The sequence below is a fragment of the Oncorhynchus kisutch genome, linkage group LG4, assembly GCF_002021735.2.
Source record: "Oncorhynchus kisutch isolate 150728-3 linkage group LG4, Okis_V2, whole genome shotgun sequence".
NCBI classification, from domain to species: Eukaryota; Metazoa; Chordata; class Actinopteri; order Salmoniformes; family Salmonidae; genus Oncorhynchus; species Oncorhynchus kisutch.
Window position 1 is genome coordinate 47,714,768 of NC_034177.2, and position 19,627 is coordinate 47,734,394.

At 43.2% G+C, this 19,627-nt stretch overlaps 1 protein-coding gene across 8 annotated transcripts in view; it reads right to left on the bottom strand.

Moving 5' to 3' along the window:
• Nucleotides 1-19,627, bottom strand: part of LOC109889622 (suppressor of tumorigenicity 7 protein homolog) — a 72,167-nt gene that overhangs the window by 2,122 nt on the left and 50,418 nt on the right. For 4 of the 8 annotated variants that reach the window (XM_031823124.1, XM_031823127.1, XM_031823128.1 and 1 more), the window contains 13 exons: nt 11,425-11,507; nt 9,824-9,983; nt 8,943-8,997; nt 8,337-8,452; nt 7,960-8,035; nt 7,395-7,549; nt 7,113-7,210; nt 6,425-6,539; nt 5,899-5,971; nt 5,417-5,519; nt 4,245-4,395; nt 3,868-3,960; nt 791-930 (listed from right to left, as the gene is read on the bottom strand). In XM_031823124.1, the coding sequence (XP_031678984.1) occupies nt 791-930; nt 3,868-3,960; nt 4,245-4,395; nt 5,417-5,519; nt 5,899-5,971; nt 6,425-6,539; nt 7,113-7,210; nt 7,395-7,549; nt 7,960-8,035; nt 8,337-8,452; nt 8,943-8,997; nt 9,824-9,983; nt 11,425-11,507 (1,418 nt within the window). Of the gene's footprint in view, nt 1-790; nt 934-3,867; nt 3,961-4,244; nt 4,396-5,416; nt 5,520-5,898; nt 5,972-6,424; nt 6,540-7,112; nt 7,211-7,394; nt 7,550-7,959; nt 8,036-8,336; nt 8,453-8,942; nt 8,998-9,823; nt 9,984-11,424; nt 11,508-19,627 lie in introns of all 8 variants that reach the window. The other 4 variants (XM_020481190.2, XM_031823126.1, XM_020481192.2 and 1 more) reach the window with 1 other exon arrangement.

Below are 19,627 nucleotides of genomic sequence, written 5' to 3' on the forward strand. Positions count from 1 at the left end.
TTGGTTATCACTTGTGGTGCTGATATTTGGGAGTTCTATTTTGGAGTTTCGTCCAAGTACATAGGCTGAAAGTACGTGGCCTTCAGGTTGCAGGCCTGCATAGGGCAAAGGAAAAGCAGCTAGCAAGGCACTGCTCTGTTGTCAGCGATCATGGGCAGCATAGCTGTATGGAGAAGGTACGTTCTATATCCATAACCTTTGAAATGTTTGAATCCTTTGACTGTAATGTGATTTGTGAATTCAAATAAAGTATTTAAAATGTGTGTGTGTGTCATCAGCTCTTCGCAGGCAGCACCCAACCAGTGTGGGGTCAGAGCAAGCCCCTGCAGAGGAGATAGTAGCTGCTGATTGTGTCACACCAGGAGCAGAGACATGAGCTCACACACATTCCAGGGGAGTGGCATCAGACAGTAGCCTACTGAGGAAGAACATTAGGTAGAGGAGAGGACAGAGCCCTCCACTGGCAGATGGGAGAGGGAGTTGTGTCGGTTCTACATGGGTGGATTCAATAGTCTGAGGCTGCGTCCTTTAATAATTTCCTTCCCCGCTTCACCACTGATCTACAAGAACTTACATTGATAGAGGATGTTGCAACTTGTATAGAGCTTGGCTAGTCTCCTGTCATCCAGACTTGACGAAGGCAGGTCTATGATTGTTAGAGTCTGTCCAGGACATGAACGCAACCAAATGAATGGCCACCTTACGAAGAATCTGAATGCAAAGAACCTTATTGGGGATTTGACTTACAAAGGCAACTGGATAGTGTGTGAGAGCGGTGTAGGAGACTCACGGCTTTAGCAAAGACTCCCATGAGCTCGGGGAACTGGTGTGTGAGGAGGGCCAGCATGGCGGTGAAGGAACAGAGACCAGCCGTGAACAAGATGAAGAATGGCAGTTCCTTCTTAGGGTACACCGACACCTCATGAAACACTGCTTCCACATGAGAGAGATACAAAGAGAGCATCAACACACTGTACATACTTTATACACAACGTACAGTACCAGTCAAAAGTTTAGACACTCATTTGTGGGTTTCTTTATTTTTTACATTGTAGAATACTGGTGAAGACATCCAACTATGAAGTAACCAAAAAAAGTGTAAAACAAAACATAATTAAATTCTTCAAAGTAGCCACCATTTGCCTTCATGACAGCTTTGCACAGTCTTGGCATTCTCTCAATCGGCTTCACATGGAATGCTTTTCCAACAGTCTTGAAGGAGTTCCCACATATGCTGAGCACGTGTTGGCTGCTTTTCCTTCACTCTGCAGTCCAACTCATCCCAAACCATCTCAATTGGGTTGAGGTCGGGTGATTGTGGAGGCCAGGTCATCTGATGCAGCACTCCATCACTGTCCTTCTTGGTGAAATACCCCTTAAACAGCCTGGAGGTGTGTTTTGGGTCATTGTCCTGTTGAAAAACAAATGATAGTGGAACTAAGTGCGAACCAGATGGGATGGTGTATCGCTGCAGAATGCTGTGGTAGCCATGCTGGTTGTGTGCCTTGAATTCTAAATAAATCACCAACAGAGTCACCAACCAAGCATCACCACACCTCCTCCTCCATGCTTCACAGTGGGAACCACATGCAGAGATCATCCGTTCACCTACTCTGCGTCTCACAAAGACACGCGGTTGGAACAAAAAATCTCAAATTTGGACTCATCAGACCAAAAGACAGATTTCCACCGGTCTAATGTCCCTGCTTGAGTTTCTTGGCAAGTCTCTTCTTCTTATTGGTGTCCTTTAGTAGTTTCTTTGCAGCAATTCGACCATGAAGGCCTGATTCATGCAGAATCCTTTAAACAGTTGATGTTGAGATGTGTGTTACTTGAACTCTGAAGCATTTATTTGGGTTGCAATTTCTGAGGCTGGTAACTCTAATGAACTTATACTATGCAGCAGGTCCTCATGAGAGCAAGTTTCATCATAGCGCTTGATGGTTCTTGCGACTGTACTTGATGAAACTTCAAGCTCTTGAAATTTTTCGCATTGACTGACCTTCATGTCTTAAAGTAATGATGGACTGTTGTTTCTCTTTGCTTATTTGAGCTGTTCTTGCCATAATATGGACTTGGTCTTTTACCAAATCTTCTGTATACCTCCCCTACCTTGTCAGAACAGATTGGCTCAAATGCATTAAAAAGGAAAGAAATTCCACAAATTAACTTTAAACAAGGCACACCTGTTAATTGAAATGCATTCCAGGTGAATACCTCATGAAGCTCGTTGAGATAATGACAAGAGTGTACAAAGCTGTCATCAAGGCAAAGGGCGGCTACTTTGAAGAACCTGTCTGTGATTTATTTGTAATTCAAGGCACACTTAACCAGCATGGCTACCACAGCATTCTGCAGCGATACACCGTCCCATCTGGTTTGCACTTAGTTCCACTATCATTTGTTTTTCAACAGGACTATGACCCAAAACACACCTCCAGGCTGTGTAAGGGCTATTTGACCAAGAAGGAGAGTGATGGAGTTCTGCATCAGATGACCTGGCCTCCACAATCACCCGACCTCAACCCAATTGAGATGGTATGGGATGAGTTGAACCGCGGAGTGAAGGAAAAGCAGCAACAAGTGCTCAGCTTATGTGGGAACTCCTTCAAGACTGTTGGAAAAGCATTCCAGGTGACTACCTCCTGAAGCTGGTTGAGAGAATGCCAAGTGTGCAAAGCTGTCATCAAGGCAAAGGGTGGAAACTTTGAAGAATCAATAATCCATTTTAATTTGTTTTAACACTTTTCTGGTTACTGCATGATTCCATACGTCTTATTTCATAGTTTTAATGTCTTCAATATTATTATACAATTTACAAAATCAGAAAAATAAAGATAAACCCTGGAATGAGTAGGTGTGTCCAAACTTTTGACTGGTACTGTATACACACACAATGTACACCAACACCTTATGACACACAGCTTCCACAGAGAGATACATAGTCAGGATCAACACTGTATACACGCAAACACACACACACACACACAGTTCAGAGGGGTTGAAGCTAAAATAAATCCCATTAACTTAAACTTAAGTCATCCTCAGATCGGTGGGAAAACTCTGACTCGAGGGCCACACAGACCTTTTTATGACCGATTTGTTTGTCTACATTTATTTGCGGACCAGAAAAAGGGCAGTTATTTGAAAACATATAGGAATTGACTGCACTGGGCCTTTAACCCAAAATAATAATCCCCCCCCACAAACCTCATGTGTCATCCATATGACTGAAATCAGTTGCAGTGACAGAGAATGTTAACCCAAGAGTACACCTCACACACAACAACTCAGTCAACACACTGTACACACACATACACTGAGTGTATAAAACATTAGGAACACCTGCTCTTTCCATGACATTGAATGACCAGGTGAAAGCTATGATCCCTTATTGATGTCCACTTCAAATCAGTGTCGATGAGGAGACAGGGAAAATAAGAATTTTTAAGCCTTGAGACAATTGAGACATGGATTGCATGTGTGTGCCATTCAGAAGGGGAATTGGAAAGAAAATATTTAAGTGCATTTGAACCGGGTATGGTAGTAAGTGCCAGGCGCACCGGTTTGTGTGTGTCAAGAACTGCAACGATGTTGAGCGTGAAAAACCCAGCAGATTCCTATGTGAATCAAGAATGGTCCACCACCTAAAGGACATCCAGCCAACCTGACAAAACAGCGGGAAGCCAACATGGGCCAGCATCCCTGTGGAACGCTTTTTACACCTTGTAGAGTCCATGCCCCAACGAATTGAGGCTGTGCTGAGGGCAAAAGGGGAAGGTTGCAACTTAATATTCATGTTTTGTACACTCAGTCCATACATACCTACATACATACACACAAACTTGAATCCAGAGCGTCTCTTACTTGGTAGCAGCTCTCTGTCTGCGGTCTCGGTGCAGATGGGGTATGGGTAGAAGAGGTGGCCTTTCTCCAGAGGGTAGGGGATCATTCTAAAAGCTGGGGAGGACAGAAGACAAAGCATTCAGAATAGGTACAGTCATGTACAAATGTTTGTGTTGAGCCAAGAAGTGGGTGGGGGTGGGGGGGGGTCTGGTTATGCATCAAAATGGAGTACCATGAGAAAAAACGTTAAAAATGTTTTATTGTAATCGCTGCCCTCGAAATGTATGTTTGTGTGTGTGTGTGTATATGTGCATATTACAGAGTAAAGGCAAAATGTGAAACACAACAAGCTGTTATGGCATATAATGTAAAGCTGATGGTGTGTGTGTGTTACTCACTGCCCTCCCAGGTACAGTGGAGCAGGTTAAGGGCCCCCTCCACCCTCTTCCAGTGCTGCAGGTGAAAGAAGGCGTAGGCTATGGCCTCACTGTCCCCTCGCTTCAGAATGTGCTCTGGGGGCAGTATTAAACTTTTCATTTCTAACAGGTACTGTGGAGAGAAGGCGAGACGGGGGGGGGGGCAGAGCGAGAGTCACGCAGGGACAATAGAAAATGAACAACAACATAAACATACATACTTTTTAATGCAAAGTTATACCAGTTATCTTACAACCTGGAGAACATCAATCAGCATTTCATTTAAGTAGCACCATCAGAAGCACAGTAGTTGTAATAGTAGTAGTACACCAAACAAAAATATAAATGCAAGGAGAAATTGAAATTAATTAATTAGGCCCTAATCTATGGATTTCAAATGGCTGGGTGGGCCTGGGAGGGCATAGGCCCACCCACTTGGGAGCTAGGTCCAGCCAATCAGAATCAGTTTCTCCCAACAAAAAGGCTTTCTCCCCCCCTTTCTTTTACAGACAGAAATACTCCTCATTTTCATCAGCTGTCCCGGTGGCTGGTCTCAGATGATCCTGCAGGTGAAGAAGCTGGATGTGGAGGTCCTGGGCTGGTGTGGTTACACGTGGTCTGCGGTTGTAAGGCCGGCTGGACGTACTACCAAATTCTCTAAAACGACTTGAGTTGGCTTATGGTAGAGAAATTAACATTACATTCTCTGGCAACAGCTCTGGTGGACATTCCTGCAGTCAGCATGCCAATTGCACGCTCCCTCAAAACTTGCGACATCTGTGGCATTGTATCTTGTGACAAAACTGCACATTTTAGAGTGGCCTTTTATTGTCCCCAGTCCGACGTGCACCTGTGTAATGATCACGCTGTTTAATCAGCTTCTTGATATGCCACACCTGTCAGGTGGATGGATTATCTTGGCAAAGGAGAAACGCTCACTAACAGGGATGTAAACACATTTATGCATAGAGTTTGAGAGAAATAAGCTGTGTGTGAGAGAATGAAAAATTTCTGGGATCTTTTATTTCAGCTCATGACACACGGGACCAACACTTTACACGTTGCGTTTATATTTTTGTGTTCCGTGTGTGGAGGTACAGTAGCAATAATGCTACTAGCAGTGTTAAGTGCGTAGCTCCATTGTTGTGCCTTACTTTGGGGACGTGTGGGTTGAACTCCACAGCTCTGTGTATGGCTTCTACAGCATTCATCTCTGCTGTACTCAACCCTCGCCTCGACGCTGCCTCTGGAGAAAACCTGCATGGGGAAGAAAGGACACCCTCAAAGATGGGTGTGTGTGTGTGTGTGGGTGGGGGATCAGTGTGTGTGTGTGTGGGTGGGGGATCAGTGTGTGTGTGTGTGGGTGGGGGATCAGTGTGTGTGTGTGTGAGAATGTGGATTATTGAGTGTATGAAAGTGTCAACGTGTGGGTGCCAGCAGGCATAAGGGCTAAGAAAAAAATGTGTTTTCACAATACACAACTATTTTAAAATAAAATGACCCCTAACCCATTTCAAAATGCAAGTCACTCAATACCATTCTCTCTGTGTCGCACAAATAGCCCCAGGCTAACTTTTAAATACTAATCCAGGTACTCCGCTTGGTGCCAATTTAACAGTAGTAAAAGGATACTCACTTGTCTGATACCGCCCTGGCTTTGAGCAAAGCTGCTGTGTAGCATATTGTTGCAGATTTGGGTAAACTAATATCTGCGAGGAGACAAAGCAGACATGAACAGTGTTAAGTGGAGGAAAAATAACAATTACACACAATGAAATGACAGTAGACAGGGGAGAATAGGACAGTTGGGATAAGACACAGAAGGGTTTACAAGGTGTCAGGATTTTACTACAATATAGTCTCACTTTACTTCAAGTCATAACGGTTAGAAGTATTCATCTATTATCGAATTATTTGCATTTTATGACTTTCGTTATCTAATGTCTGTCATACAAACTTCCCCTTGCGGCTGGTCGTCTAATCCACAGAAATACAATCACAAGTGACATTGTTAGCGCTGCATAGATGTCTGTTATAGAAGCATTCGAGCGTCACCAATAAGCAACGATTAACGTGGACTCTTTTCACTCACTGTGTGTGTGTGTGTGTGTGTGTGTGTGTGTGTGTGTGTGTGCGCGCGCGCCAGTGTGTGTGTGTCCTACCGTCGTACTTGGCTAGTACGGCCTGTACGTCTGCGTAGTTCTGTAGCTCTAGCAGCGACTCCAGCAGGTTCTCATGGATATTGAACATACTGAGGAGAGGGAACTCCTTCATTAACTGGAAAACATACAACTGTTGTTACATGTAATACCGGACAGGCAGTGAAACACAACACAGTCAGCAACATGAGTTTTAGTTCACCCCCGCCCAGTCCCACCACAGCCTCAGACCTAGCCTGGTCCCAGATCTGTTTGTGCTGCCTTGTCGTCGTCGCCTTTTTACTGTCATGGCAGAATTGGCATGACAATGACCATAGGGGATGGCATGTGACAGCACAAACAGATCTGGGATCAGGCTACCTCAAACCCCCCCATCCACAGGCCCCATCAGGCCTACATGGTCTATCTGAGATGGTAGAATTTATTCGAATTTTTCTTTTTTTTCTTCATTTACTGATACATGTCCTTATCAAATACCCCCAATTGAATGAATGTCAGAGAATATCACCATTGAAAATGTATCGTGACTGAAAAAGTGGGCATATAAAAACGGGGCAAATCCCAACTGTCACTCAAGTACAATTTTCACTTAGTCCAAGGGGGGGGGGGGGGACTAACTGAACATTCAAACTAAAGTGGAAACTAGGATTCACCTGTAACACCCTGGCAGCTTGGCGTATACTGTACTTACGTCTCTCATCATTTTGACAGCTTCTCTGGTTCGTCCCAGCTTTCTAGAGCACATGGCCAGTCTCCTCTTAATGTATACCAGAACATTGGTGTCCCTTCCTGAGAGACACAGCAAAGTTATTTTAGCTGGTGTAACAGACACACGGACACATGCTTACAGACACATGCACATTCAGACGAATCTGTCAGTGCACACCCACGAATGCATTTATTTGCGTATATGTAAGCAATTGAGTGCGGTTGCGTATGTCCGACTGCGTGTGTGTGTGTGTACTCTACTCACTGTGCTGTGCCTCATACTGCGCTCCGTGGTGTTGAAGCTGTTGGCTGCGTCTGTAGCAACCTTCTCCTGCCTTCACGGCCTGTTTGAAGAGCTTCTCTGCCTCCACGATGGTGGTAGCCTCCTCCTCTGCCAGTAGGATGTACGCTGTCGCACAGCTGAGAGGAACAGAGAGAGAATTTGGGGGGGGAAATGACACAGCAGAAGATGGCATAGTTGGAGGATACACCAGGGGGAGACCAAGTACTTGCACTAAGCAAAAATATAATAAAAGAAGAGAGTAATGTGCAAATCTGCTGTTTGCACAAGTCAGAGGTAGGCCAATAACCTACTATATTAGCTACAAACAGTATTTTGTGTGTGCATCTTTTCATTCGGGTTGTATACAGCAGAGATGTGGTTGATTCCACTTAACTTCAGTCAATTGAGGTGAAATTATATTTACGAATGATTTATTAATGAAGAGTCCTCGTGGAGAAATAATGGGATTATTTACACGCATGAGTGAACTGAGGCCAACCACGTTACACGGCATGATAGCGCTGTAGGTGAAATAAGCACTACTCACTCCTCTAGTTCAAGGGCTTCGTGTGCGGCAGAGATGCGTGCCTGTGGGTTCCTCTCTCTCCACGCTTTCTGCATTACTGAAGACACAAACACGTTAGTTTGTGTTATTGAGGTCAGAGGTCACGATGACAACACTTGTGAACATGAATCAAACCTTCCTGGAGATGGGGTGAGATTGACTGTGTGTGTGTGTGTGTGTGTATGTCTGCGCATGTGTGAATGTGTGTGTGTGTGCGCGTGTGTGTGTGTGTGAATGTGTGTGTGTGCGCGTGTGTGAATATGTGTGTGTGTGCGTGTGTGAATGTGTGTGTGTGTGAATGTGTGTGTGTGTGTGTGTGAATGTGTGTGTGTGTGTGCGTGTGTCTCTGTGTTCCTTACTGGCGTCAGCTGGCCGGAGGTGGTCCGAGTCACATGTGAAGAAGGTCTGGTGGTCTTGTGCCGAGAGATTCATGTCGTAGTACGTGAGTGGCTCTCGGCCCGTCACCCACGTATACCTGGAGGGCGCGCACATACACACAGTTAAAAGAGAAGAGAAAAGAGGTGGAAAAAGCTGATGAGGAGTCACGAGGCAGCACTGATCTAATTTATGAGTGTGGGCTCCTGGTGAGGCAGGGATTCTCTCAACCTGTTGGCATTAAAGCTGACACCATGGGACAGCATATCAGCCCCAGCCATTGCTACCAATTCTCCAGGGAGAGAGAGCGGGAACACATAGCAGGGCAGAGAAACAGAGAGAGGGAATGAGGGAAGAACAGAAAATAGGTTGGAAAAGAGTGAGGAAAACAACAGATCAGAGGTTGAGAGCTAGAGAGAGCGAGAGAGCGAGAGAGCAAGAGAGCGAGAGAGCGAGAGAGCGAGAGAGCGAGAGAGAGAGAGAGAGAGAGAAAATCAGGAGTTATTGAGGGAGTGAGGGGGATGAGAAGAAAACAAAATGGAGAGTGAGGGAGGAGAGAGCTATAAATGGTGAGGGATCATGTGACTCACCGGTTATACTCCGCCCCTCGAAATAAATTCAGTGGATTTCGCCATACTTTACATTCTGGGGGAACAAAAGGAGAAAGACATTGTTTGGCTGTGTCAGACAAAGTAGAGTCCTAAGTGTACCTCTGAGCAAGCTAGGGATCAAGTGTACATCATGATATTCCTACACTAAAGTACCTTACAGTAAGACCATCTCATAGAGTCTATAAACTTTAGGTCCGTACTACCAGACTGCGTCCCAAATCCACAAATAAAACACCACTAGCCAGTTGTCATCTTAAAATCACTCTCCTTTACCAGACAGGGGGATTACAACAGCAAATAATTATAAAGCTATTTCTCCAATCATGCCGTGTTGATTCAACACGGCCCAGATAATCCATTTAACCCAACAAAAAACACACACGCATTGGATTTCCTATTGGTGTGGGAATGAACAATAAGGCTCTCTATGGTACTGAACGCTCTATTTGGCTGTCGTAGGCCTACATGCTTCTAATCAAGTGTGTGGGCAAAACAAAGAAGACTTCTATGGTAAATGCTCTATCTGGTATCTCTACTAAGTGAGCTGGGTCTCTATACTTCTGGCTGTAGTAAACGCTCGAGCACAGTGGTTCCCAACCCTTTTGTCAGTTACTGTACCACCAACTGAATTCTGCTCTGCCCAGAGTACCCCTGAAGTACCCCCTCGTGTGCATTTTACCAGTAGGCCTATGATCTCATGAGTCTTCCAAGTACCCCCTGTGGATAGGCCAGGTACCCTTCAGGGGGTTTAGTAATCCGGGCTGGAAACCACTGCTCTAGCATAAACACTAGATGGAGCATTTACATATATATCTCTCCAGTAAATAATTGTTTATATCTAGTAAATCTCTGAGTCTTACCAGACACACTCTGTCTGTTGGAGTCTGCGTCGCCGTTACTGCTGTTGGAGTTGGTTGGGGAGCTGTTGTCCACGCCGCCCAGCAGAGGGCGCAGGTGGCTCACTGACACCTGCTCGATGAAGGAAGTACCGTACTTCCTGAAGTACCACCACTCAAATATCTGATGGGACAGACAGGAGGCAGTTCGTTCAGGGATGATTCAGCAGGGTTCGAGCCATAGAGAAACAATACGATACTTATATGTATGTGTTCTATTCAGTTTTTATCTCCATCTCTACATTCAAAGACTCAATCATGGACACACTTTCTGACACTTGTGTCTGCGTCGCCTGATCTTTTGTTGTCTCTTCCTTTTTGCCCTTCGTGCTGTTGTCTGTGCCTAACATTGTTTGTACCATGCTTGTGCTGCTACCATGTTGTGCTGCTACAATGTGTTGTCGTCGTGTTGTGTTAGGTCTCTCTTGACGTAGTGTCTCTTGTCCTACATTTTTAATCCCAGCCCCCGTCCCAACAGGATTGCCTTTTGACTCTTGGTAGGCCGCCAATGTAAATGAGAATGTGTTCTTAATTGACTTGCCTAGTTAAATGAATAAAAAAAGGTTAAAAAAAATATTTAAATCCGTCTTTAGGGCCGTGTCGATTCAGTCCAATACCATTTGGGCTACTTCATACGACTGAGACGTTGTAATAGTGTCTTATTTTGGTATGCCGCTTTAAGTACAACATAACCATAACTAACATAGCATAATGTTTGGAAGTTAGAGGTCTAAATACTGAAGTTATGAGACAAATTGCACTTCCGATACACATTTATACAGAGGTTGCACACAGGCAATCAACACATCAGATACTTCTGTTTTAGCATGGCCTAATCAAGACAAGATGCCCCCGACATGCAACTCAGACTCTGTGTCCGCAAACACGCACACACTCCTCGACCTTAATGGTTTTAATGGTCTTAATCCATACACACCAACGGTATCGCTTTCGTATCTAGGCTACGTCTAGAGCTGGCGATGGAGTAACGTACTGTCCTAAAGTGACCACTCAATTATCTAAACCTCTCCAGTCTCCACTGACTGTAATTCATATAACTGATATGCATCTGTATTGCAACACATCACAGCCGAGCCCAGTACACAGAATTTCTTCTCCGCTGTAATTATTCAGAGGACACATTAAGAGGCCTGTGAGACTCGTCGTCGTTGCCTGGCGGCTAAACAAACTGGCCAGTCTACGGAGAGAGGTAGGGGGTTCGCTAGCTTGTAGCTCTTCTCTTTTTCTTCTCCTTGTAAGGAAGACCACTGCAGCACAGTTCAATCACTGTACTAGACAAATGAGGGCTCAACTTGATGATCCTGTGTGGCTCAGGTGGCAAGAGCACGGCGATAGCAACACCAGTGTTGTGGGATCAATTCCCACTGGCTTCACATAATATTGTGTAGTGTAGGCTACGTGTAGTGTAGGCTACGCACTCCCTGTGCTGTAAGTCAGTTGCTTTGGATAAAATGGTCTGCTAAATAGCATAGATTATCATATAATAAAATGTATGTACGTCGCTTTGGATAAACGTGCAAAATGGCATAATATTATCAACTTACCAGTATGAGTCCAGATATCAAGGAGGAGGTCCCCGTCAAAGCCACGTAGAACTTGGGGGTTAGGGTGTTCAGAAACATGCTTACTATAGAGGAGACACAGAAAAATACAAACACTGTTAGCATTTCTGTAAAAAAAAGAGGCAAAAACACATTTCCGATACGAATTTAACAAAGCTGTATTGTAGCATAAATCCCTTCTATTACCATTATATTAGGCTATATTCCAGCTAGCTATGATACGGTAGGGTCGTTCCATCTGATTTCAATCATTTTCGGACTGCACACCTTTTGATTTGTAAGAAACCTTTCACACATTTGCCCATGGTGGAAGTGGTCGGAAAGCGACCTCTCGGACCTGAATGCCAAAACATTCAGGAAATATTGGTGCTCAAAGTTGACCCATCTCGCATACCCTGCCCTACAACTTAACATCCACGTCTTAATCCCTGAAAAAGAGAAACAGTCGAGTTTGATTTAATTTGAAAGCTTACAAACAGGGTTGTCTTGCTATTCAAGGATTTATTTAATTAAAAAAATATATATATATTTATTTGTTGTTTAACCGTCAATTATCTAAACGTATGTTGTAACGTGTGTTTCATTTCAATCATAGAAAGAGAATTCATAGAATGAACCTATCCCTTCAGACTCCTGCAATTTAGCTGGTATACCATTAACATTTAATGAAACTTTAACTTCCAATTACTACCAGTAAGATGTCCATCGATCCCCCCACCATCTATTCTATTATCTTTATTTCTATGATTTCATTAGATTTCCTATGGAAGATTGACAGTTTAACTTATAACAATGGATATTCTTACTCAAGTTACTATTCTCACTCATGTGTGGACCTCAAATCATCTGTGTGGTAACATTTTAAAGTTGATATTGTAGCTTTATTCACATTTTAGTACATTTATCAGTCAAAACATGACACCCACCTTGTTTTCAAGAGTTTGCTGTGTCTCAACCAATGACGAGCATAACAACACTTCAGAGGAGGTAAAATAGGGTTTAAGCCTACATACAGTACAAGTCAAAAGTTTAGACACACCTACTCATTCAAGTGTTTTTTTCATTTAGAATATTTTCCACATTGTAGAATAATAGTAAGACATCAAAACTATGATATAATGTAGTAATCATGTAGTAACCAAAATATTTGAGATTCTTCAAAGTAGCCACCCTTTGCCTTGATGACAGCTTTGCTCACTCTTGGTATTCTCTCAACCAGCTTCATGAGGTAGTCACCTGGAATGCATTTCAATTAACAGGTGTGCTTTCGTAAGTTCATTTGTGGAATTTCTTTCCTTCTTAATGCGTTTGAGCCAATCAGTTGATGTGACAAGGTATTGGTGGTATACAGAAGAAGCCTTATTTGGTAAAAGACCAAGTCCATATTATGACAAGAACAGCTCAAATAAGCAAAGAGAAAGACAGTCCATCATTACTTTAAGGTGAGTTAATCCGGAAAATGACAAGAATGTTGAAAGTTTCTTCAAGTGCAGTCGCAAAAACCATAAAGCGCAATGATGAAACTGGTTATCATGAAAGGAAGACCCAGAGTTACCTCTGCCGCAGAGGATAGATACGTTCATTAGAGTTATCAGCCTCAGAAATCGGCAAATAATTGCACCTCAGATTGCAGCCCAAATAAATGATTCAGAGTTCAAGTAACAGACACATCTCAATATCAACTGTTCAGAGGAGACTGCGTGAGTCAGGCCTTCATGGTCAAATTGCTGTAAAGAAACCACTACTGAAGGACACCAATAAGAAGACATGCTTGGGCCAAGAAACACGAGCAATGGACATTAGACTGGTGGAAATCGGTCCTTTGGTCTGATGAGTCCAAATGTGAGAATTTTGGTTCCAACCATCTTCGTGAGACGCAGGGTAGGTGAACCGATGATCTTTGCATGTGTGGTTCCCACCGTGAAGCATGGAGGAGTGATGGTGTGGGGGTGCTTTGCTGGTGACGCTGTCTGTAATCTATTTATAATTCAAGGCACACCTAACCACCATGGCTACCACAGAATTCTTCAGCGATACACTATTCCATCTGGTTTGCCCTTATTGGGACTATCATTTGTTTTTCAACAGGACTAAGACCCAAAACACACCTCCAGGCTGTGTAAAGGCTTTTTGACCAAGAAGGAGAGTGATGGAGTGCTGCATCGGATGACCTGGCCTCCACAATCACCCGACCTCAACCCAATTGAGATTGTATGGGATGAGTTGGACCGCAGAGTGAAGGAAAAGCAGCCAACAAGTGCTCAGCATATGTGGGAACTCCTTCAAGACGGTTGGAAAAGCATTCCAAGTGACTACCCCACGAAGCTGGCTGAGAGAATACCAAGAGTGTGCAAAGCAGTCATCAAGGCAAAGGGTGGCTACTTTGAAGAAGCTAAAATATATTTTGTTTGTTTCACACTTTTTTGGTTACTACATGATTCCATATGTGTTATTTCATAGTTTTGATGTCTTCACTATTATTCGACAATGTAGAAAATAGTAAAATAAAGAAAAACCCTTGAATAAGTAGATGTGTCAAACCTTTTGACTGGTACTGTAAATGAACATTAAGATTGTTTTAGGGGGGAGCATTTATGCATTTGTAGACAATGTACATTTAATCTTAAAATCATTTATTTATGAATCATAAAACAGTTTGACAACCGTGTTTTTAAGCTTTCAAATGATATCAAACTCAACCATTCATCTTTTTCAGTGATGAAGACATTAGAAGGCTCGTGGTAGGGTGGCACATTCAAAATGCACTCTCTCCTGAATGTTTTGGGACTCTAAAAAGTAACTTTCTGACCACTTGTACCCAATGTTCCCTCTAATATTTTTCTTCACTGAGCAACTTTCAGGTCTGTTGAGCGCAAACTTGAAACTTGTGAAATTTCTGGTTTGCGTTTACTGTGAACACTGAGGCTGTACCCACTTTAATTTACTGTTTTAACAGTAAGTAGGCTACTGTGGCTAAAAACAATGGAGAAAATACATCAGATAACAATTTAACATGGAAATAGATGTTCTATCATTCAGCTCACAGTAGCAGCCAATGCAGGCCTACATTCTATGAGACTTTGAAAAAAACATGCACGACTTGACATCAACCGATTTATCCATTTGTCATTCAGACAAGGAGGTGACTGAACATTTTGCTGTGTTGTTTGATGCAAGAAACCACTTGACAAAATAAAATTCATTATTAATCCCACACTATTATTACAGAGAATCAGACAAATGATGCTACCCTCTACCGATTGGCTACTTAGCTTATTCAAGCCGGTCTCAAAATACAACACCGCCCCTTTAAGACAAAAAAAAAGCTCTTCACCTGACTCGCTTTTTAAAGATGGCTAGAAATGCACACATTTTGTGCTCTTGTGGGGAGCAATCACTCCTACATTGCTGAATACAAATGAGCTATAACTGGGCTAATAACTCATTAACTAGCAAAGAATATGAACAAATGTGCACACGTGGCTACATGCAGCTCTCGCTTTGATCTCAAAACAAAAGCAGAATAATTGCGACCGCTCATGCTGTAAAACAGTCTAGTTCAAAGTGAATGGTACAAATCCATATATAGCAATAGCCTATTTGCATATAAGCCTACTGCAGCTCTGATCGGTTATTGCAAACTGGTCTGTGTAGAGTACGGGCCTGAGTTGTGCCCGTCAATGCAATAGAATCCTACTAAGATGTGCTCTGCCTACAACAAAATCTCTTGCCTAGTTCGTTGTGTTTCGGTATGTCGCATTTAAAGTGGCTAATATTGCATTGATTCGATCACAATTCCCACAGTAAAGGGAAACGTTGATCGCGTTAACTAACAGGGGAAAACTCTAGAAAGTTGAGTGAAGTTCAATCTCATGCTTCTCTGCCGGCAGTCCCTGGGGAGCTGCCCGGAGCTTAGAGGGAACATTGCTTCTACCATGGGCAAACACGTATAGAAGGTTTCGTTCAAATCAAAAGGGGTGCAGTCAGAAAGGGATTGAAATCATATTGAATGACCCCGTATTGAGGATCTCATGATAAAGGGTTTTTACACACACTCTTTCATGCAACACGACAAGGGAGATCAGCACAATTCTTGGACCGACTCTCTTCTCTGTATACATCAATGAGGTCGCTCTTGCTGCTGGTGAGTCCCTGATCCACCTCTACGCAGACGACACCATTCTGTATACTTCCGGCCCTTCTTTGGACACTGTGTTAACAACCCTCCAGGCAAGCTTCAATGCCATACAACTCTCCTTCCGTGGCCTCCAATTGCTCTTAAATACAAGTAAAACTAAATGCATGCTCTTCAACCGATCGCTACCTGCACCTACCCGCCTGTCCAACATCACTACTCTGGACGGCTCTGACTTAGAATACGTGGACAACTACAAATACTTAGGTGTCTGGTTAGACTGTAAACTCTCCTTCCAGACCCATATCAAACATCTCCAATCCAAAGTTAAATCTAGAATTGGCTTCCTATTTCGCAACAAAGCATCCTTCACTCATGCTGCCAAACATACCCTTGTAAAACTGACCATCCTACCAATCCTCGACTTTGGCGATGTCATTTACAAAATAGCCTCCAATACCCTACTCAACAAATTGGATGCAGTCTATCACAGTGCAATCCGTTTTATCACCAAAGCCCCATATACTACCCACCATTGCGACCTGTACGCTCTCGTTGGCTGGCCCTCGCTTCATACTCGTCGCCAAACCCACTGGCTCCATGTCATCTACAAGACCCTGCTAGGTAAAGTCCCCCCTTATCTCAGCTCGCTGGTCACCATAGCATCTCCCACCTGTAGCACACGCTCCAGCAGGTATATCTCTCTAGTCACCCCCAAAACCAATTCTTTCTTTGGCCGCCTCTCCTTCCAGTTCTCTGCTGCCAATGACTGGAACGAACTACAAAAATCTCTGAAACTGGAAACACTTATCTCCCTCACTAGCTTTAAGCACCAACTGTCAGAGCAGCTCACAGATTACTGCACCTGTACATAGCCCACCTATAATTTAGCCCAAACAACTACCTCTTTCCCAACTGTATTTCATTTTTATTTATTTATTTATTTTGCTCCTTTGCACCCCATTATTTTTTATTTCTACTTTGCACATTCTTCCATTGCAAAACTACCATTCCAGTATTTTACTTGCTATATTGTATTTACTTTGCCATCATGGCCTTTTTTGCCTTTACCTCCCTTCTCACCTCATTTGCTCACATTGTATATAGACTTGTTTATACTGCATTATTGACTGTATGTTTGTTTTTACTCCATGTGTAACTCTGTGTCGTTTTATCTGTCGAACTGCTTTGCTTTATCTTGGCCAGGTCGCAATTGTAAATGAGAACTTGTTCTCAACTTGCCTACCTGGTTAAATAAAGGTTAAATAAAATAAAAAATAAAAAATAAACATTGGTGTCAGTGTTACGGCAATGTCACAATGTTCACTGCTAGGTGGGCTAGCCATTATACACATGACTAACATGTGATTCACCACACATAGGATCAGCCTAGGCTAAAGCCCCGCTACGCAGACTGAAGAGGCAAATCCTTAAAACCAGATCATCCCATAATGAGGTGGCCAGTGATGCGATCTGTGGATGTTTTTGGCCTGGATGGTGGAATGTGGATACTGTAGTAGTACGCCAGAATGTACCGTACATCATGTACTGGCAAGAAAAAAGATGTGGAAACACAATGCTGGTAAGGTGAATGCTGTAAACACTGGTTTCAAATTGGTTTTAGGCAGATGGGCAACAGAACTAGGCCAGGCGTCTTTATCCACGTCATTTATGGTAGGGGAAACACTGGTGTAGTTGTCAGTGGCGGTAGATAAGAGGGTGGTTGGATGCCCGTCTAGACCAGAGGGTAGGGGTGTCCCTTCTCAAGGAGCCAGTTGTAGAGAGAGAGAGGCTGGGACAAAGACACCACTCAGACATGCCTCGCGCTCTTCTATTAACCACACACACACACAGCCAGTCCATCCTACTACTACACTGCAGCACCAGCTGTAGCTATTCCACCCTCTGGAGTGGCTTCCTTCTCCTCCTGAGAGGGTAGCATTATGGAGCAGTCAAAGCCTCACCGACCTAAAACAGGCTACACTCTATGGGAGAGGAAGTTACCGGATGGAGAGAGAGTGGCGAACAGTAGGCCTATGTACATGTGTGGGGGGGGGTTGCCTTACACCTTGTGTACCGGTGAAGATACAGCTGTCCTCCAGTGTGTACAGCCCCGTGAAAGATTGAATCTGTAGGATGATGTTGTTGCAGTAGCGGATGCAGGTTCAAGTCTGTCTGACCTCATAACACAGAAGAAATGAAACGTCCACGTGTGATGAATAGGACTAGATGCAATGATTTGTTTTGGGTCTTGGCTCAGTTGAGTTGCATTATAATTGACACTGCAACATATTACCAGCTCTTCACTCAAAGTTTCATTATTTCATCAGTAAAAGGGCAATTAAGATCTAGCTGGCCCACCACCGGTTGCACCATGTCTACAGAAAATGTCAACTGGCTTAATAATCAAGACAACAAAATGTCATTGCAGACCAGTAGATGGGACACCCGGGTGACCGCTGTTCTGATCAGAATGATCATGGAAGCAGGACACGCTCGCAGAAACGTTGTGTAAATACAAAATATATCACAGAACATGCATGCGCCAGTTCACACGCAACAGTTGGCCTTTAGGAAAAAGGCAGCAGCTGCAGATCCGACTTCTTCTGAATCTTTAATCGGCCTGACTAAAGAACCTACAGGATCCCTAAACGCATCTGCGGATGATGTTCTGCGCAGGTTTATATTCTCTACCTTCCGCGTAGAGAAAAGGCTACTCAGGCGAATGGTGATCGCGTAATGCATTTAGGTCAAAGCTGAATCAATGTCTGCAAGATCACATAATGATAGTATTCTACATTACAGAACCAAAATATAATAGCATGGTATATTGTTACCGTAAGACAAAAACACCACAGCATTCAATAGTGAATAATATAATTTGAAGTTTTACCAGTGAAAACATCCATGCAGCATCTGCATACCAACCATTTCATCACAGCATTTAGATCTTGAGTTATACATTGTTGTTTTGAAGTAGCCTACAGTGTGTCGTTTTGAATTAAATTTCTGAAGTAGACGGTGTTAGAGCATGAAACAACGAGAATCTCACTGCTGATAATCTGAGGTACTCACAGTGGGAGACCATTCCCTCTCGTTAGAACAAAAGCAGTACCTGCTGCGAGCCGAACTGATACAAACAAATTTAGCAATTCACCTTGTATAATTGCAATGCTCAATCAGTGGCCAACAACTTGACTTTGAAACAATTAGAGTGCACAAACTCCCATGCACTGGTGGACTTACCATTAGACAGAAGAGGCCATTTCCTCAGGCCTCACATCATCAAGGTGCCTCACGAGCTGGCCATTAATATTTACTTTATTTCATTAAATTACAAAAATAATATACAGTACCAACTCATTCAAGGATATACAGTATATACAGTACCTACTCATTCAATGATTTTTTATTTTTTTTATACCTTTAACTACATTGTAGAATAATACTGAAGACATCAAAACTATGAGTTTAGTTTTTTTTTTTTTTTTTTTTCCAGGGACAGTGCACATTAATCAATCATTAATCAATCATCATTAATCAATTTCAGTTGAAACTGAAACGTTCGGTTTTAGCCAGCCGGCTAATTTTCAACCGCAGTCCCTGGGCAGGTTATTAAAAACAATTACAATATAGACAATAGCAACATAGAACAAGCAAGACATAGCAACATAGGACAAGCAAGACATAGCATACAGACAGAGCAACATAGGACAAGCAAGACATAGCATACAGACATAGCAACATAGGACAAGCAAGACATAGCATACAGACAGAGCAACATAGGACAAGCAAGACGTAGCATACAGGCAGAGCAGCATAGAACAAAAAGCAGCAAGTCAAAATTCATAAAAGCAACAAAGTGTTTCCACACCTCACAAGCTACAGACAACAGACAACATGGAGAGCGGCAACACACAGCTAGGGACCATGTTCACAGATCTGATTGACCTTTAGCCATGTCTTCAAGCATTTTGTGAAAGTGTGATATGTGGTGCAGTTATGTGTGTCTGATGGCAGTGTATTCCAGACATGGGAAGCTCTCACAGA